This window comes from Ptychodera flava, chromosome 2 (genome assembly GCF_041260155.1).
Source record: "Ptychodera flava strain L36383 chromosome 2, AS_Pfla_20210202, whole genome shotgun sequence".
NCBI lineage: Eukaryota > Metazoa > Hemichordata > Enteropneusta > Ptychoderidae > Ptychodera > Ptychodera flava.
This window is the reverse complement of record NC_091929.1, coordinates 1,421,698-1,443,207: the sequence shown is the minus strand read 5'-3', so window position 1 is coordinate 1,443,207 and position 21,510 is coordinate 1,421,698. Positions and strand designations below refer to the sequence as shown.

At 36.2% G+C, this 21,510-nt stretch overlaps 1 protein-coding gene across 2 annotated transcripts in view; it reads left to right on the top strand.

The window, feature by feature from the left end:
- Positions 1 to 19,931, top strand: part of LOC139151037 (cyclic AMP-responsive element-binding protein 3-like protein 2) — an 81,387-nt gene extending 61,456 nt beyond the window's left edge. For both annotated transcript variants that reach the window (XM_070723565.1, XM_070723572.1), the window contains exons 5-9: positions 2,063 to 2,209; positions 5,202 to 5,260; positions 7,872 to 8,037; positions 14,874 to 15,063; positions 18,592 to 19,931. In XM_070723565.1, the coding sequence (XP_070579666.1) occupies positions 2,063 to 2,209; positions 5,202 to 5,260; positions 7,872 to 8,037; positions 14,874 to 15,063; positions 18,592 to 18,965 (936 nt within the window). In that variant the 3' untranslated portion in view covers positions 18,966 to 19,931. The remainder of the gene's footprint in view (positions 1 to 2,062; positions 2,210 to 5,201; positions 5,261 to 7,871; positions 8,038 to 14,873; positions 15,064 to 18,591) is intronic.
- Positions 19,932 to 21,510: the final 1,579 nt, after the last annotated feature.

Sequence of the window (21,510 nt, the reverse complement as noted above, 5' to 3'; positions counted from 1 at the left end):
CAGTTGACCAGAGCCCTTGTCCTACTTGTCTGGGATAGGTCATTCTCCAAAACTCGCATGCCAGGTGCATAATGACCTCTGTGAACCTTTCGACGTACAATGGGTCACTCCATTCCATTGTGGGTGTTCAAATCAAAAGTAGACGATTTATTGACAGTAATTTTCAAATTTTAGAGAAGATTGGCCTGTTTTTCGTGGTATAAGTCGTTAATCGCACCTCGTAGGTGAGCTGTTACAGTTGTAATCACCACACTTATGGTCAGGAACTTGTAAACATCACTCGGCCTTCGGCCTCGTGATGTTTACAAGTTCCTGACCATAAGTGTGGTGATTACAACTGTAACAGCACACCTACTCGTGCAATTACTATACGAATGATAACACTCATGGCATTAATTACAGTTAAAAATTCCCAAGGTTGTAAATACATTTCCAGTCATCTGGTCTTATGTAATACCAAGGGATGGAACATTTGATATTCAGGAGGGGGTAGGGTCTACAAGATTGATGAAGTAGCATTACTTTTTTACCAGATCCCTTGTACATTTTTTTACCCATTCCCACCTTTTCTTTTTATCAAGCCTTCTCTATTTTTTGTTGTTGACATTTGCTTATGTATTTAGGATCTGCTTGTCCCATTGCTATAGAAGTTGATATGCATGTTCCTAAAGATGACCTCCAGTACCTAAGTCGGAGACCTCACTGTATTTGCTTTTGTCATTCTTGTTTTTCCTGGTTTAAATATTTCTTGAATGGACCAATTCAAACCGAATGTGAGCACACTGTCCTTGACAGTATTTTTTAAACAGGAGTATGAAAAATGAATGACTTTATTCCTGACAATTTTTGCATTTTCAACTTATTAGTTCCAGAGACCAGCTCTGGAACTGTTAGTTTTTGCTCACTTTCCTTCTTTCTTTCTTTCTTTCTTTCTTTCTTTCTTTCTTTCTTTCTTTCTTTCTTTCTTTCTTTCTTTCTTTCTTTCTTTCTCTATTTCCGGTATTACTACCATAGAACATGCTATACACAAATTTTACCTTAATTACCCAGAATGCATTGCGACACGCTTATGACGTCATCGCTCAGCTCGGACGGGTTTTACGGGCATTTCTTGTTTGTTTATTTATTTATTTTTTATTTGGCATTGCTCAACTATCATATTACGTTCAGTTATTAATAATTCTAGCTTTCTTTCGCTTTGTTTTTTGTTGCTTTTTGATTTTATTTTTCTCTAAATACTCGCCGTACGTGGCTATACTGTTTCGCACCGAATGCTCATGAGACAACATGGCCGTGTCGATCGCTTCGCTCGCGACAGACAGAGAAAAGTAGGGTTTTTGAAAGTTTACAAGCACGGCTGGGCATATCGTGTACCTAGGCGAGGTGGGTGTGCTCGAAAACTATGATCAATGCACAAATTTGGACTCAAAATCGGCTGTTTTGGCGGAGAAACTGCCCGCCGTATTTCTGAGGAACCACCAGTGGTTTTTCCTATATCAGTCTGCGGGCTGTGGTGGGAGAAAGGCCGGTAACACACAACCCTGCCATGCAGAGCTAGCCATTCATAGTGAACGTACTGTCTGTCTCGCACCGGCATGCGTTGGCTGCACGTAAAAGCAACTCAACTTTCCAAGATCAAACAGTCAGTATCTTGTCCCAACAGCGACATAGCAATGAAATTGTTTTAGTCTGTGCTTTTAATCAATGAAAATGCATGTGCTCATTTCAACGGCCTAGGTATTCCCCCGGACTGCCTTGCTTTTAGTTGTATTATCGTGTTCACTGCTATCAGCCCTGAATATTAAAATCCAAAGCACTCTTTCATTCTGCACCTATCTTTGTCACACATTCTCTCGTTTCTTCCGCTGCTCTGGTCTCTGGAACTTCGCTTTTGCTTGCAATGCTTTCTAGTTTTCAGCCTATATTCATACATTTAATGCAGGTAAAAAGTAAATTTAATGATAAGATCATAATTTATTCTATAAGGACATAAGGACAGATTTTATTGACTTATTGTACTCATTTCAGTTGAATGTTTATCTGTTTGTCTCTTTTTTCTCAGAAACTGTCGGCATCTGGACAGTTGACTCTATCGGAAGAAGAAAAACGCACACTGATTCAGGAAGGCTATCCCATTCCAACAAAACTACCACTGACCAAAGCAGAAGAAAAGTCCCTCAAAAAAGTTAGACGAAAAATTAAAAATAAGGTATGAGATCTCTCAGTGAAGTTTCATAGCTTATTTTGCAGAAAATGCTGAAAATGAGTGTAAGAAAAACACTTGAAAAGCTAATCAGTAACATATAAAGATTTTAACAATGGTTTTCTTCGTCAGTAATTCTACTCAAATGACATGATAATGAATGCTCTGTTCACAGTTGGTAAAAGTGGAAATGTTTCAGAGACACTATTTGTGATTTGCAAACACGGAGGATTAATAGTTTTAGTTAGCTTGTGTCCACACACACAAAGTGAAGTTTTTGTTTTTAGCTACTATAGACTATAGTCTATAGAAACTATTGGGATTGGTATCCGTCCGGCGTCAGTCTGTATGTATGTATGTATGTATGTATGTATGTCCGTTTGTGAGGCGTCCGTCCACTCAAATATCTTGAAAAAAGGCAGTACTTACTGATTTGATATTTGTTGTGTAGATGAAACATGATTTTGAGAAACCGTTTTTTTTAGCTCACATTTGGTTTCACCAATGTGAGTTTATCGTATAGGCTGAAGTCGATGGCGTCTGTATGTATGTGTGTATGTATGTATGTATGTATGTACAGTATGTCCGTCAACATCAAAAACACGCAAACCGCTGCACGTTTCAGCTTGGTATTTGGTGTGTGGATGCATCCTGGGCTATAGATGGGATTTTGTTCAAATGAAGTCTGCATTGCCAAAATTATGCAAATGAGCTTACAAAATGTGAAAATGGTTAAGAATTAATAACTCAAGAACCGCTTTTTGATTGCTTTGAAAATTTGTGTGCAAGTACCTTAGGTGAACCTTATACAGTTTTATGATATTGTGAAGATATCCTTAATTTTGTATTTTTGCTGAATTTTTTTGTGATTTTTGTCATTTTCAGTAAAAATTCTTCTTCTCTGAAACCGCCAGCCCAATCGCTCTCAAATTTGGGTTGTCTCTGTGCAAGGGTGTTACTCTTCTAATTTGTTGAAATTATGACAAAATTGGGAAAGTTACTATTTTTGTGCAATTTTGTCATTTTTGGTCAAAAAACCTTAGACAGTGTTTCCTTTTTAAAACCACTGGACAGACAGCTTTCTATTTGGTACACAGACGTACAGAGATGACAATAGTTAGATATGTGGAAATTGTCCTGAAATATAAAAAATTGTATTTTTAAGACAATATTGTCATTTTTGGTCAAGAAAACTTTATCTCAAAATTACTTGTTTGATAGCTTTGTAATTTGGTATAAAGTCCCTTGTTTGATAGTTTTGTAATTTGGTATAAAGTCCCGAAAGATGTTATTAGATAAATTTTCTGCTCAAAGTGTTGGGAAACCCCAAAATTTGTATATTTTAGGTACTTTTCTCAGTTTGTGACCTTAAATGACCTACACCAACCCAGGATATGTTGTGAGACAATTTTGAAGGCTGTGAACATAATTTTGTCATATTTGGTACCAATTTGTAGGAAAATTTGATCCAGAAAACAAAGCTGAGGTGATTTTTTTCATTTTGGACCAATTTTTGCAACTTTTCTATGTAAGACATACAAGAACTGATGAGAAATTTGGATCCAGGATAATTCCAGATGTTGTAATCACCGCCCACAGTGGAAGGCATTTCACTATCTGTAACTAACTTAAGTGCTGTTTACATTAGAATGATAACACTCATGGCATTAATTAAAATCTCCAAGGTTGTAAATGTACTTCCTGTCATTTGGTCTTATGTAATACCAAGGGGTGGAACATTTGATATTCAGGAGGGGGTAGGGTCTAGAAGATCGATGATGCAGCATTACTTTTTTACCAGATCCCTTGTGCATTTTTGCCCACTCCCACCTTTTCTTTTTTATCAAGCCTTCTCTGTTTTTGTTGTTGACATTTGCTTATGTATTTAGGATCTGCTTCTCCATTGCTATAGAAGTTGATATGCATGTTCCTAAAGATGACCTCCAGTACCTAAGTTGGAGACCTTATTTGCTTTTGTCATTCTTGTTTTTCTGGTTTAAATATTTCTCGAATGGACCAATTCAAACCGAATGTGAGCACATAGTGTCCTTGACGGTATTTTTTAAATTTTTGATATTGTTGAAAATATGCAAATTAGTGCCAAAAAGGCATTTTTGGTAAAAAATCTTCTTCATAACCATTGGTCAGACAGCTTTGTTATTTGGTATACAGGTCCCTAGGGATAACCCAACTTAGATTTGTTGAAATTGTGATAAAATGTGCAAATTTGTATTTTTTAAGGAATTTTAGTCATTTTTGGTCAAAACTTTATTTCATCGAAACTGCTCGTCTGACAGCTTTTGGTACACAGGTTCCCACAGATGAACTCAATATGATAGATTGAATAGATGATGAAATCTGCGATTTTGTATTTTTGGGTCAATTTTTGCCATTTTTGGTTACAATATTTGTTTCTCAAAAACTACTTGTCTGATGCCTTTGATATTTGGTGTACAGGTTCCTAGGCTTTATCTTAGTGTGATATATTGAAATGATGATGAAATCATCAATTTTGTATTTTTGCAGCTAATTTTGCCATTTTTGGTCAGGCCATCCTTTAATGAGCTATCAAAGATATCCACCTTCTTCATCAATACATGTGTCACATACACAGCAGAGCTCTGTCAATTGTTGGGTCGCTTGTTTTTTCAAAACGGCTAGTCAGACAGCTTTAATATTTGGTTTACAGGTCCGTAGGATGACCTTAGTGAGATAATTTCATACAGTCAGGAAATAGTTAATTTTGTATCCATGTCTATAGTAGCTTCAGGGACATTGATCCTATGTTTTTATTTAATCAGATTGTCGAACATCAGTCAGTATAAAGTATTCCTTCATCACAGTTGCTTTCCCAATTCTGTAAATGGGCTGACGGTTGCTAGAATATAACATTACTGTTTGGTTATATTCTTAAAAATTCACTGCAGAGCTATATTGGCAAGTTTGGCCACTTGTTGACAGTTTTACCATTTATTCACAATCATATGATTTGTTGTAGATTTCTGCTCAGGAAAGCCGGCGGAAAAAGAAAGAATATGTTGACTGCTTAGAAAAGAGGTAAGTTTTCACTAATGAATTTCGTTCTGTAATTCTATATTTTTGGAGCAATATTTGCTATTTTTGATCAAAAAAAATTGTTTCTCAAATACTGCTCATCTGATAGCTTTGATATGTGGTATACAGGTTCCTAGAGGTTGTCTTATTTATGATGTATTGAAATCATGATGAAATCTGCAATTTTGTATTTTGGGGTAATTTTTGCCATTTTTAGTAAAAAATGTGTTCCTCAAAAACTGCTCTTCTGATAGCTTAGATATTTGGTATAAAGGTTTCTGGGGGTTATTTTTATATGATACTTAGGGATCATTACACAAAGTTTGGGCGATACTGTGTTGTATGTGATGTGTGATGTGTCCGTATTTTGACAAGTTTCCCAGCAACGAGTCAAAATACGGACACATCGCTCGAATACGACGCGGTATCGCCCTAACTTCATGTAATAACCCCTTTATCATACATGCACGCTTTGTTTATGACTGTTTTCCTACAGACGCTCCGAAATTAGCGACGAAATTAACTTGAAATCGACCTTGCTTCCTCCAGGCTGTACTTAGTTGGTTGCTAAGGAGTGATGACGACCGTATCACTTATTGATATTATTCCGCTAGTGGGCCATTCCACTTCAAAGGAGGGTTTATGGAGCACTTTTAAAGCGAACAATTTAAATATAACGATGTTGACAGGGTTTTCACAATTTGAAGAAGATTTATTTTAGTTTAAAATGACGGTGGATGTAAAACATAGGCTGGAGTGTGTAAAATGGGTGTCTTTTCGTGTTTTGATACATAACCTCATCCCTTCATGAAAGTTATGAGGCCGCCAAAATCGGGTCAAAACTCTCGCGCCACGCCAGCGTTCGATTTCAAACTCGATCGAGTATGAGCAGCTGAGAGCATGGAGCAAGCAGCTCTGCAACATCTATGAATGCACAGTGGATATAATACCTGTACCCGTCAGTTTATCTCGAAGAATTATACATGTCCCCAGATGTCAAATATGAATTTACCATCTTAGTTAGCGGATTAGGGAAAACATGAAGTGAGTACACTGTAAGCTGTAGTGTCACAACTCATTCATGATTTTGTTGCTGTACGAATAAAACATTTCAAAGGTATTTCCTTCATCTGCTCGTATATTTTTGTTCCTGGCTTGCCTAAATAGAACTAAACTTCCTTTAACAACCTAAGCGAAAGTTTGACTTTCCCTAGATCTCACATTGAATCTGAAACCGGCACCACACCGGTGCCACCAGACATGATCATGACCTGTGAATCTCACCGACAGGTACAAATCGTTAATATTATGTGCACCTGCAACCTTGTCTGTCGCGAGTATTTTCAGTGCAATTGGATTTTTGTGGCTCATTTACGGCTGTAAACGATGTAATTCACCGCCCAGATACTTAAGCTCATCAACAGAAAACTTGTTGTAAAGCGGTTCTATCATGATGCACAGTCGAGTCAACCGATATCTTACGTGAAATGTTCAGCAGCGTAGACGACATGAAAACAATGCACTGCCACGGGATTGGCCATGAACGATGACAGGTGTCGGCAAATGATACAAATTTTCAATACATTTGTTTGTATCTTTTTGGTATAACTGTACTGTTGCATAAGTGCAATGCCCATGAACTGACTGCAAACAACAAAATTTTGACCATAATCATAAATGTTTCGGATTGTCATTAGTCTTATTCGCTCAGCTGTCATATGTATATATACCAATGAAGGTCATGCATACCGGCGAAGGTCACGCATATGCGTCGCTGTAAGTAGTTTGGTTACAGTGGTTACAGTGAAAATATAATTCGTATTTTCACTAGTTAAAATATGGGTTCATATCAGTACCGTCTGAACAATAGAAGAATGGCAATACAGGCATAACATAAATTGAAAAGTATCATAAAATCTACAATTGTGTGTTTTTGGGAGTTTTGTCATTTTTGGTCAAAAAATTTGTTTCTCAAAAACTACTCGTCTGATAGCTTTGGTTTACACGTTCTTAAAGATGTTAATGTTATATGGTCAAATTATGATGAAATCTTCAATTATGTATTTTGCAGCTATTTTTGCCATTTTTGTAAGGCCACTAAAATGAGCTATCAAAGATTTCCACCGTCTTCATCAACACATGTCACAAATAGTTCTTCTCTACATAACACATTGGAGCTGTATCAGCTGTTAGGCCGCTTGTTTGTCAAAATCTTTCTTCTGCAAAAGTTCTGGTCAAAAAAAATTTTTCTTAAAAACTGCTGATCTAATACTTTTCTTTTCAAATTGAATATTCACGAGCACTTCCATATTTCGGAATGGGGTAGAGTGATATAGATATCAGTGAAAAGTGATAAAATTCAACATCCAAGACAAGGAATGTAAGTTAAAACTTTCTCTGAACTTGACCTTAGGGCAATGCTTTTGTGTTTCAGTAGGCATCCTGTATAAATTATTGTTTTAAGAACACTGTACAGCTACATTAGTCTTCTAAATTTCACTCTCACTCTCAGTTACACTCTCCTTGTGAGAAAGTCTCAAGTTAATGTCATTCTTGCAGTTGGAGCAAGAATCCAAGGTATTTCAATGACAGGGATCAATTTTTCTTCCTATAGAGTTGAGAATTTCAGTCAGGATAACAATGAACTGAGGAAGAAATTGGAGTCTTTGGAGAACACCAACAAGTCTTTGTTAAGTCAACTTCATCACCTCCAAGCATTAGTCAACAAAGCTTCTAGACCAATCAAGGCCACCTCGACACAGACTGGCACCTGTCTTATGGTAGGTATCTTTTCTTAGTATTCATACTACCTAGTCGTTGTCAAGCATGCTTTGCTTGTATTCCTGTCATACTTGGCCCAAAATGGTATAAGGAATCTATTAGGTGACTCTTACAGTGTGGTAGTAGTAGTGCAGATTGGTAAAGCCAAGATTTCTTTGAAAAGTGTAACCTTTTCATGTTCATAAATTTTCTCCATATTAAGCATTTGTATATGCATAGGGATACAGTTAGGAAGAACAAGTTACATGATAACACTATCTCTGTTTTTACCTCCTTGCAAAAAAACAGCCATACAGCTTTAAAGGGACAGAGTTGCTCTCCTTTGAGCTTTTTCCTTGAATTTGGTTTGATATGAAAATTAGTTTGTGTTGTTTGACTTCTTGAAACATGCAAGTACACACAACCTCAACTCTGCTTGATAACGTTCAGTGAAAAATTTTAGGGTCTTTACCAAAAAATCAAGTCGTAATATTCAAGTGTACAACCTCAGCATTCATGGCTGAACATACTATTTTGTATGAAGTTTGGACCTTTGCAAGCAATTTAAAAATCTTAATTGGCGATGTTTTTTCATATTGATAAAGTTATCAGCTTTCCCTTGCATTGTTGCAATGTTTATTTGTTGTAGGAAAAGAAAGTCATAGTAAGAAAAATCCAATTGTCTAAGAGCCACAAATGAAATCATCTGTTTGCATTTAGCAAAGGAGTAATTTTTTACACTTAAGCAGTTATGTACCGTGGTCATTTTGTACACTAATATGACTTTATGCAAGTATTCCATGTTTTCTTGACATCACAGAAAGGTAAATATATGTGGCTTTGTCCTCTCAAGCTTAAAAAAATTGTCAAATTTTGAGAAAATCTGCCAAATGATAATGTTAAAGCATGTTATTAATGATATAAAATTTCATGAGGATTCCTATGAACCTATTTAATATTTGGTTGTGCACATCCATCCATTTATAAAAAAATTTTCCTAACAAATTGTTTTGGTAAAAAGGACTGATATGCAGAAAAAGAAAACTTGTTGAAAGAACTTCAAAATCCTGTATGGCATACATGAGACAAAAAATGTTTAGCTATCATGACATTTAGTTGACAGAGAAGGTTATAGGAAAGCATGCATGTTCATTACAAAGACCAGAGTGGAGGTGCAATGTAATGTTTATATTGAATTTCGATGTTGGAGATGATTTGTTTTGATGTAGCACAAACTGGTCGCCACTGGAATTCTGTATCATCTAAACTGGGGTGTACATACACATATGATTTCATTGTTACCGGTACTGGGATAGATGCTTCTGGCAGAGACTTTCATTTCAACATAGTTATATCACCTAGTCAATAGACCACCAAGTACAAGTTCTAAAAACTGCAAAAATTATATATATATATATATATATATATATATATATATATATATATATATATATATATATATATATATATATACCAGTATATATATACACACACACACACACACACACATACAATTTCACTAATCAGATTAATCAGTGCCACAGAAATTCTGTGTTCTAGTCATTGGTAACTTGAACTATTTAAGTGAGAAAAACTGAGTAATAGTGACATCAACACCCTTGACTCATGATCAAATGGTTTTTAAAAAGTGTCAGCCTGTTATATCCCTTATTGATATACAAATATTATTCCTAGATGGGTTATCATGCTTAGTTTGATGTAATATAGTTTTCAAACCTAAGCAGGCCAGTACTGCCATACTTAAAGTTCGATTGGTTGTAACTTTTGAGATGTATTTTCTCTTATTATTCTCCCAAAAATGTCAGAAGGCCCAGTTTCCAACTTGTAAAGACATCCTCTGTACAAACAGTGTTAATTTGTTGATGACAAATGAATGTTTGTCAGAACTAAACATAATTTGTCATTGATAGCAACAATAAGAGTGTATAGAATGCTCTTTGTGGGAATGATGAATATTTTGTATTGCTACATAAGAGAGGCATGAGAAAATGTACCTGTTTGATTCTGTTATCGAAAGTTACAGCTATAGTACCTTTAAGTAGACTTTCCACCCAACTCCCCCCCTTCCCAAAGATGGCATAAATTAAGTATTGGTTGCATTGGTTTTTTTGTTTTGTGTCCTATGTTGTTTGTTGAAAAGGCAGAACTTTACTTGCCTGCTTTGGTCAATCCACAAAGTAGTTAGTGACATCTTTGAAATATACTGCCACAAATAGTTTTACCAATGTTCATTGTCATTATAACATTAATAGGTACAAACATATCAACATTTTAAAACATTGCTTATGCATCATGGGATATAGAATAAATTAGTGAGTGGCTAGATACATGAGACCTATGAATTCCATTGGGTTTCTCACCCGGCAGTCAAGAAGCATGTGAAATGTTGGGTGTATTTGGGTGTAATTCAATTACGCAAATTCTGATTGATTGTTGATAATCTGTATTGACTGTTTGGTGTCGGGCAGCCAATCAGACGCATACTTCTTGACATGCTTTTGGGTTGCCAAGTTTCATGGGAAGATGGCAAGGCAACTAGTGGAGCCAAATCTGTATAGCTCATTATTCTGGCCTCTGCCTCTTTGCTTTGTTTTGTTGTGCTAATCCATTAGCTTGCTATTATTATTATAATACCTCTAATGCTTGCGATGCTTTTTGGTAGCTTTTATGTTCAATATCACGTAAGTTGTAATACTTTCAGCATGAACATAGGTGATGGGACTTGTAGCTTACCCTCCAGTGCAGATCTTTCTATCTTTTTGTATGAAAAACTTACCATTCATTTTCGAAGCAGGATAGTTGATGCAGCAAGATAAACATTTTTGCATGTTTTACTTCACTTATAATGCTTTTGATTACTTTGCCTTATAATTTTATTGCTGGAATTTTTCTTTTAACTTTGATAAAACTTGCCCTTTATGTTTAGTATGGATTACGAGCAGGCCGTCGGAGGTGACAGAATCAAGAGAAACCACAAAACCTGTAATTTTAGGATTTAAGACGCAGGCGTCAAAGGTGCAGTATAAGCGGATACTTCCCACGACTTTTTCCAACTTCAAAATTAGATCATTGTATTTTCATGGTAAAATGTATCCATTCAGATCACAACAAGCTCTTCCAATTATAACAGCTCATAAGCTTTGTACTTGTTTTTGTGTGATATGTTAAAGATATTTCTGGAGAAATGTCTCCTATCTGATAAAATTATTTGCATCATTTTTGTGAGAACTGCTGCCTAGGTGTTCCAGAATTTAACAAATAAGCAGATTATATATTGAAACTTTTGAAAAAATGCAGCAAGTCAAATACCTAATGAAGACATTTATCCTTCTTATCAACAGGACTATTTAACCTAGTAAATAGACTGTCACAGTATCTTAATCTAGGACACAGACATTTCTACCCTGATATAATAATGCTGTAGATGGATACATTTCAAATTGAAATTTGAACCAAAGGCCAAAACAATAGACTTGGTACTTGACAGTCTTTAGTCTTAGCTTTGGTCTAGAAACAACTTGGTGTTCCATCTGATGGGATGGTTTGGGACACTTGAGGTTTGAGTGACTGGTTATACACTAATTTGTCAGTGATGCAAACAGCAGTGTATTTTGTCACTTTATATATTTGGTAGCAAGCTCAAGTGAATTGCCCATTGACTTAACATTGAGTTAATCAAGAACATAGTCAATCAGTGAGTACTGAGCTGGTGGATTGTTTCCCCTGGTCTCTCCAAGAGTTGGTTGTTATTGGATGGCTGACAGATTGATCTTGCAAGTTTTGTGCCATGCAATCTGTGAGAATTCTAAAACAGAAATATAGAAAGCAGCTGTATTCCTGTATAGCCTCTGCTCTTAACCCTTTGCACCCTGACCCCCTGGTGACCTATAACATCATGTGGACATTTCTTTCCAAGCCGGGTTCAAAGGGTTAAGCAAGCATTCTCAGTAAAAAATAGACGGTATACATGTTGTACAGTGGACTAACTTACTCCATTGTGATATATGTACTGTTTATACTGCACTTGGAAAGCTTGAATGTTTGTTATCTGTTAGATCAACTTGTTGAATAGTGGTGTGACAGTGTAGTGACTAAGAAGTGACAAAAACATCTAATTTTGACTTGCAAGGACAAGATATGATTGTAAAAAATTCATTTAAGGTAGAATGCGCTTTGGGGACAGATATTTAGACTTTCAAACTTTTCTAATTCTTTTCGGATCTACTACTTGTGGGGGTTCATTTTTAAGTTCTTGGTGTCAGAAAAATTTGTAAGACTTGGGTAATTTGCTTGTCCATACCAAAATTTGCACAGTGACCTCTGATTTTTTTTCTTGATTTTGAAAGAGAATTGTTGAAAGATTCCATGGAGAACGTTTCAGCAAAAGTTTAAGTCTTTCGTGTTCAAGGCGCATACTCCCCTTAACTTATATTCATCTTAGCAGGAACTTCAAACATTCAAGAATCACTCCCAAGCTTTGACTGCACTGTTTTTATCAGTAGGTTACTGGTAATGGTATAGACTTGGTTCAAGTCTGTGATTTGTGAATGCTTTAGTAGGGGAACGCAATGGTTTGTGTTTTCACGTGAAACGCGCGAGTGGGTTGAACGCTATACAGGGAAGTTTCTCCCGGAATCACAGACTTGGCTTTCTTGCATGATCTGCATTGCTATAAATTATTGATGAGATGAAGTTTGTATTTATTGATAAGATATTTCATAAGATATTTCATAAGATGACATCATCGTATTTGGCATATTTGGAGGAGTTACCTTAATCCCCCAAGAGATGTGCATAAAACTCCCATGGCGTTGTTGATAAAATGTTGAGTGCGATGACTCCCACCATGGAGGTAAAAAAGACCTCCAAAAAGACCTCCGTGCTCCCACAAAAGTCAGTAAGACCCCTTTTCATCGCTAAAAATGTAGTTGATAAGCTGTATGCACAGGTCATATCAACATTGTGGTCACTGATGTACACAGCTTTCGGTCCTCTTTCGTTCAACTTCTAGGCTTGCCCCTTCATTACAGTAATACGTTGAGGGGGGTTAGTTAATCAGTACAGTTTTGTTTGAATCAATGAAATCAGAACAATGTGGCGCGACTTCATTTGTCAGTGATTTACCTATGCCAGTTTGTGCGCAGACAAACACATATTTCCCTGAATATAACTCTTGACAACTTTTCTCTGGTATTAAACGTCTTATGATTTGCAATGGTTGACCAATCAGTTTTTAAAACGCGGTCATTGTGCCAACTTTATGCCATATTCGCTAAGCGTGTAATACACTCGATGTTGAAGTGGATGCATTCTTCTTTTCGGCCAACTGGGGGAGGGCTGTCAATCATTTTGTATTTGCTTTACGTCACTGTGTACACAGGCTGTCTAGCAGCTGGTACTGTGCAAGAAGTCCAAGTCAGGGGAATCCGGCAGAAATTAACTCACTATTGCGCAGACTCAAAAGTAACGCGTTCAATCACTAGGAAAACATGGCGTGGGCCGCCACACAAGAGTAACCATTATAAATGATTTTATTTTTTTTAAATTCACCGACTTGAACCAAGTCTAGTTATGGTAATCTATTCAGTTCATGGAACTGCCAAATTTAAGTTGTAGCAGCTGATTTGTCTTTTTTATTCGTTTTTTGTTTTATATAGATGGTAGAGCTTTCAATTTCAACAAGACATCTGGTACAGAGTTACAAGAAATACTAATCAGTTCAATTTCCTCAAATTTTTGCAAATTGAACATTGCCTGACCCAATTTAGCTCACAATTTTGATGATCCAATGGACAAGTATAGTCTAAAGTGCACAACCAAACTTAAAACTTTTGTTGAAATATACATATGTGAGAAGTGAAGGATTAACTTTTGTTAGTCCCCACAGACATCATCCTGGGGGACTTATAGGTTTGGTCATGTCCATGAGTCGATGCGTGCCATTTTTCAAAACAAAAGGGGGACTATGTCAATGACAATAACTTGTTGAAAAGGGCTGTGTTTCTCGAGACCACACTAAATTTGATGAAACTTTGTAAAGATTTTCATTACACAAAGCTCTGATAACACACAATGAGACGTATTTCATCAATTAATTGCCAGTTTGCATATTTGATGAATTTTTGTAATTAGGGTAATATGTCTAGAAATACTGCAGCAAATTTGATGTAACTTGGTACAGATTTTTAGCACACAATCTCACAGTAGTGTACAAAGACGCAAAGCAGTGTCATGCAAATTAACTGATAATTTGCATATTTGATGAACTTTCCTTATTAGTGAGCTACCTCTAGAAATACAGCATCAAATTTGATGAAACTTGGTACAGATGTTGATCTCTCAGTTATGCAATTAATTGCTTATTTGCATATTTGATGAACTTTCATAATTAGTGTAATAAGTCTAGAAATGCAGCATCAAATGTGGTGAAACTTGGTACAGATGTTGATCTGACAGTGCTGTAATACAATTCAAAAACGTTTTGCAACTCTGTTGATTAATTAGTAATTGACAATTTGTAATTAGGGTGGCAACCCACATTCGTTTTACATTTTCACCACCATGGAACTTAATCTTAATCATAGACCCAATTAATGAACAAGACTCTATCCTCTCCAAGGACTTGTAATCAAAGTACCCATTGACAAGTGGGGACTGTTTCATCATCGATGACTTGTTTGATTTACTGTTTGTTTTTACTAGTGCAGAAGTTAAAAGGTTATCAGAAACTGAAAAGTGTTTCTAACCAAGAAAAGGGCATGACTATATCTCAAACAGTCATTGATTTATTGAGGTTTAAATTAACAAATGTTGTGATATTTTTGTTTATTTTCAGATGCTAGTTTTATGTTTTGCAATATTTTTGGGAAGCTGGTCTCCCACGCCCACAACAGATTCATCCAGTTACACAAAGATGCCCCAACAATCTGCAGATTATTCATATCCACCAGATCACCATCAACATAAACCCTATGCTCTAAAATCAGCTGCTGCTGCCGCTTATGATCCGTACTCCACACCAAACAGTAAGTATATTCAGCTTGAGTGATGAGACTTATTTTTGACATCCTAAGCAGTGTGTCATCTAAGTAACTTCATCATTTGTGAAAATTAGTGAACAACATTTTTGCTGAGTCACAAGGAACATCAGAAGTCTTTCAAGTTACTGTTAGTGATACAGTATATTGTGACAGGCTAGGAAATCCTTTGGAGTTTCTATCCAAGGTTTTGCATTAACTAAATCTTCAGTCATGCTTGAATTTCAATTATTGCCATGATGTTCAATTTACTGCTGAAATCGCTAATGTATTCAAAATGTGAAAACAAAGACACTGCCGCCAGCACGTCTGACCGCAACTTTTCCCGGCTGTCAGCCAGACTTGTCAACCGAAAACATGAACCCGCCAAATACAAAACATTGACACGCGAAACAGAAAAGTTTGACTCCCCAAACCAAAAAGATAAAACCACGCCCACATTGACGCGCGAAACAGAAAAGTTTGACTCCCCAGACCAAAAAGATAAAACCACGCCCACCTTCCAAACACCGACCACCGCACACTTACACTGCGTTTGAAGCGTGTCAGTGGACAGCTTTTCTCTCGATTTACTTACTGGTTAGCGTGTGACTTGGTTGAACGTCTGGAATGCAATGATTTGTGTTCTGTTTTCATGTGAAATGTGTGAGTAGGATGATATGAACGCGTTGAGTAGGGTGAACGCAATACAGGGGAGTTTCATCCGGTACAGACTAACTCACTACTGCACAGACTCAATAAAACGTGTTCGATCGCTAGGAAAACATGACCTGGGCTGCCAAATTTTACGCGGGGAACTTTTGCAAATTAGTTTATTTTTTGAAAATTCACCGACTTGAACCAAGTCTACTGGTTTAACCTTTGTCATATGACACCCTAATGGCTGAAAAAAGAAAAAATCTTCACTAATTCAAACGGAGATTTAGGAGTGGGAAGGCAATCTTGCCCAAGTTACAGGATTCGATTGCCATGGAAATCTTACTGCTTGGTCGAGATCAAAATACTGGTGCTTTTCTCGACATTCACAGAGGTGGCGAAAAGTTCCGTTTCAGCAATCTTGGGTTACGAATGTTATGGCAATGTTTTGTAAAGCATTAGATATCTCTTGAAGAAAAAAAAAATCGACAAATATGGCAATAGTGACGATGTCTCAACCAGTGCCGTCGCATGAGGTCTGAGGAGCCGATGGCCAGATGGGTAATGGACTTTAAAAAACTTATGCCAGTTGTAGCCTATGAAAAATTCACTAATGAGAATATTCCTTACTGTGATGAAAACACAACCAAAACAAATCCGATTCTTTGATTTCCAGTTCTTGCATATTTCACAAAGTCCGAGTCAATATTTCCAAGCCATGCTTCTGGTTGTTTCTCCCGCTCCTATCGGTGTTCTGTTCACGTTGTGTGTTCGGGTAAATCCTGTTCATCGTCTCACAATCTGACAATTTTACAAAGACGAACGACAGAGTGGCCGCCGGTCGCGCCAGTCGACAGGGCCACAATGTCTGAACAACGTCTGAGAAATGGGTTGATCGTGAAATTTTTAGGTCAAAATTGGAGACGTGGTTTAACAGAATTGCTCTAACAGGTAAAACTTTTCTATTTCGCGCCACAATTTTTTTGAGTTTGGCGGGTTGATGTTTTCACTTGACAAGTTGAGTGACAGCTGGAAATATCTTGCGGTGAGACGCGCTTGCGGCCGGGCCATTGTTTTGACATTTTGAACACATCAGTGATTTTAGCAGTATGATGACATGTATTACCGGGGCTGCATTGTAATATTAAACATACCCGGTATGTCATGATAAAGGTTAAAAAATATTTTGATGATTGAAAGCCTTACCATCTTTGTGCAAGTAATACAGAACAGAAAACAATTCTCCCCCATATTATGTTGAGAAGTCGCACCAAATGCCATGTTGTAATGGTTTCTTGTGAAGTTTTTTTAAGGTTTTTATTTTGAGGTATTAAATGCAAACACACATGAAGTATACAAGGCAGTTTCTTTACTTTACAGTATTACCGTAGTTATTCGTGTAACACCCCAGGTACTCAGCCCATAAATGATACTTGAAGTGTATTTTGGGAGAGGGTGTCTGATCAAAACCCTCAATATTTATGCTAAATCATCCCCGCGGATGCAGTCTGGCATGTTTTTGAACCATAACTCAATTATCCCTGAACCAATTTCATTCAATGTAAGTACACAGATAAAGTACCATAGCATAGATATGTAAGTAAATTTATTTTGTAATGTGATCCTATATGCCGCCAGGCAGCCATTTTGTAGCGTTTTTTTCATGGTTTTGATTTTGAACCATTACTCAACTGTTCCTGAACCAATTTCGTTCAATGTTGGTACACAGTTAAAGTACTATGGCATATATATGCATGTCAATTTATTTTGTTACAAATCCAATATGGCCACCGGGCAGCCATTTTGTTGTGATTTTTAACATCATGACCGTAAGTCATTATGTTATTGTGATGGGGTTGGATTGAGTTGACACGAGACAGTGAAAATTTTCCGTAAACAACAAAAGTCAAAAACTGCTGAACAGACTGCGTTGATATTTGGTGCAGATGTTACAACTATGTTCAAGGTTTTAATTTGTTAAAATGGTGCCAAATGGATCAGTGTGTAGATACATATGGGAAATTGTTGACCGCCCTTTTTCAACTAACTGATTTTAGGGGCAGCTTCCATATATGTATTTTTGGAAGGTACACCAATCCTGCATTTTAGACTGTTTTATGAGTTTCGGAACAGAAATGTATGTTAGATGAATGCTAGAAACATGGAGGATGTACTGAATGGAAATATCAGAGATTTCCACGCTCTTTTGGGCAATAAAGCAATAAAAAAACATTCATATTTTAGATTCTCACATATGAGATGACCCTAGGCATTTGTCATATGACTTAGTCACATGACTAACTATTTGACCTATTTATACGCGCATTGATTTCAAGACCAGATGTTTCTATGTACAATATGATATAGTGGCAGAGAGATTTGTAGTGTCATTCAAACATGGTCTGTTAGCATGGTATTTCAATTTGCCTGTGACTTCAGTTCACTTCTCACTGATAATGGTGATGCTTTGAAAGTGGACTGACCCATGTGTTACAGGAACATTTTTTTGTGTCCTGTGACTGTGATAACAGCTTGAGACAACAAAAAATTTCCTGAAGACTTCACTGTTAAAGAATCACACAATATAGGGGAGGGCTGATCACCCTATTAGAGGTGCTTTCTTGTATAAATAGGTCATCTACCTGTCCAATGCTGCCTTTCATAGACAGTAAACATGCATATACCCTTGATGATTAACTTTAGACAGTCTCCAGGAATGCAGTGATATAGTTGTATGGCTTTGTCTGTGCCTTCCATTTTACATGCTGTGATGTATAGACAATGATTGTGTCTATGATGCCCAAGACATTTAATTCTGCATGATGCTAGTCATTGCTCTAGAATCCTAAGCTCCAATGTTTCTGTTTGTTTTCTCCATAGTGAGATCTTCCAGAGTTTTGATGTCTGTGACAGAAGACCGCTCTTATGCAGATATGCCGTATCCCTATATGTCCAAACTTGACACACTGGGCAAAAGCTATGGTGACAACAAAACAGAAAAGTCAGATGAGAGTGAACCATCAGTGCCTTCCTTACCAAAACATGCATTTGCAGAAATGGATACTAATAGTTCTCAGAAAGACAAGGTTCTGGAAAATCTAACCAACAACAACATTAGTAAAATACATTCTGATATTCTAAATGAAATGACTGAATATCAAGCTATAATGCATCCAGATATTGCTGCAGAAATTCAAGGAAAATTTGTAGCCATGGAAACATTGGCAAGAATGAACAACACATCAAGTAAATAAATGTATGGAGAACTTTATTTAACAGAGTTTACAAACAGGAAAGAAGTGATGGATCATTATCCACAAAAAGGGGAAACAATCGCCTTTTGTTTTGGAAAGAGTATCTATATTAAAACATCTAACAACAAGGCATAGCAGTGAGTAGCTGATTACTTCATAAGGGTTCTTTTTTCTGACAGTTCTCTAACTCATTATATGAACTCCAAAAAAAGAGAAAACAGGAAATCTGTAAGTTGTGTAGTGTTCAACTGGTCATCATGCACAGTTTGTGATGTATGTGAATACAACACATAAATGGACACTCAGGACACATTATTGAAGTCTGAAAGAGACTCTTATGTATGTATACCTCTTGGTAATACATTGTTGTCTCTGTCTGGCCCATGCAATGCTTACTTGATTTTCTGGATCACATCTTGTATCTTACACTTTTTTGTACATAAGTTCTAAACCACTGGGTCCTTATAAACTACCAATCTTTACATTATTTTAAGAGTAAGGAAAATAACTGATAACATTGTAGGTGAATTGCCCTTCTGAATGCACTTTATCAAATTTGGAAGTCTACATTGCAGAAAAAAGACAAGTCATGAAAATTTTTCTGATGCATTTTGTGTAGTTTTGAAAATGTCATCAAGAATTTTGTCTTAGTTTTATTTTTTATTTCAACCAATGTAATGAAAATATATAAAAATACTGTGTGCTTTAGTAAAATTCTTTTGAAATTATTGAGTATTTCGAAAAATTTTTGTCTCTCCTTTATTGTATTAAGTTGCAATAGCTGTCTGTTCGTCTTTGATTTTTTAACTTTTGGTCTTACTTTTCTTTTTAAAATTTATCAGATTTAACAAATGCCACACATTTAAGAGATACCCTAATTAGAATTGAGCTGCCAAATGAATATATACCCTGTATCATTTATGAAATATGATAGAAAATAATAAAGACATAATAAAGATATTCAAAGTGGACTGTCATTGTGTTCATTTGAAGTCTGAAGGTAAGTGTCACGGAGCTTTTCACATCAGAATCTGACAAGCATCGTCTCATAGCCATCATAAGCTGTCCAGATAATATGTACCCTCTGCCAACTACTGATCCACTTACTCTAATATTTTATTAGCTCCGCTGTTAGTGATGCGACACAGAGCTTATCTAAAAAGGTGGTTGTCTGCCATCATCATTTTTGTCCGGCGTCTGTCAATTTTTTGCCTTCAAGGCTTCTTCTTTGAAACCGCTTGTCCAATTCTTTTTATATTTGGTACCAGGAGCAACCTTATTCAGAATCCATAAAATATGATTAAATATGATAATTGATGCCCTTATTGAACTTTGTTAAAAATTATGATGAAATCTGAAAGATTTAATTTTTTAGGCAATTTTTGTCTCTTTTGGTCAAAAAATCTTTAGGAATCTTCAAGCTGCTTATCAGACAGTTAAAATTCTTAAGCTGATCTCAATATAATCATCCGTGTGTAATTTTGTTTTGTAAGTTGTTCCAAAAGTGGATGCTCCAGTTGTACTGGAAGAAAACCATGTTTACTCTTGCCTTAAGGGTTTCAAGCTCACATTTGGTATACCAATGTGAGGTTATCTTATAAGCTGAAGTCAGTTGCGTCTGTATGAATGTGTTTATGTATGTGTGTGTACGTACAGTATGTCAGTGGATATCAAAAACACGTGAACTGCTGCATGTTTCAGTTTGGTATTTGGTTGGGGATGTATCCTGGGCTATAGATGGGATTTTGTTCAAATGAAGTATGCATTGCCTAAATTATGCAAAATGAGTTTCAAAAATGTGAAAATAGTCAAGAATTAATAACTCCTGAACCGCTGTTTTGATTGCTTTGAAAATCAGTGTGCAAATACCTTAGGTACTGTGAATTTTGTATTTCTGCCGAATTTTTTGGTTATTTATTGAAGTAAAAATTATTCTTCTCTGAAACCCAATTGCTCCCAGCCCAACTGCTCTCAAATTGGGTCGGATGTTTGCAAGGGTGTTACCCTTCTAATTTGTTGAAATTACAACAAAATTGGAAAAATTACTGTTTTGGGGCAATTTTTGTCATTTTTGGTCAAAAAATCTTAAAATACCGTCAATGACGCTGTAGCTTCTCCAGTGTGTGGCCAGGTCAGGTAATTGATTGTTGGCATGGAGTTGTTGGCAGATAGTTGATGATATAGCGGCATGAGGTAGGAGGACCCAAAATAACTCAAAAAATGATTAAATATATAAATCAGAAAATTCTAAGATGCAGTATAAACTGCCTAAAGATAGTTATTGTGGAAAGAAGTTAAATAATTCAGAAATATGAAATAACAATCCTGAAATAGTAATGACGCACTTCCCTGCTGACCTGAGTGTATGTGAAATACACAACCTGGATTAAATGTATACCAAGTGAACATTTAAGTCACTATTAACTGTTTTTAATGGAATTTCCAAAGAGTCCTTTGAAAATGATGAAAAATGCTTATTTGGGGTTTGTTGTAAATGTACCTCACAGCCAATAATTGCCATAGTATAGAAAAAAAATTGAAAGTG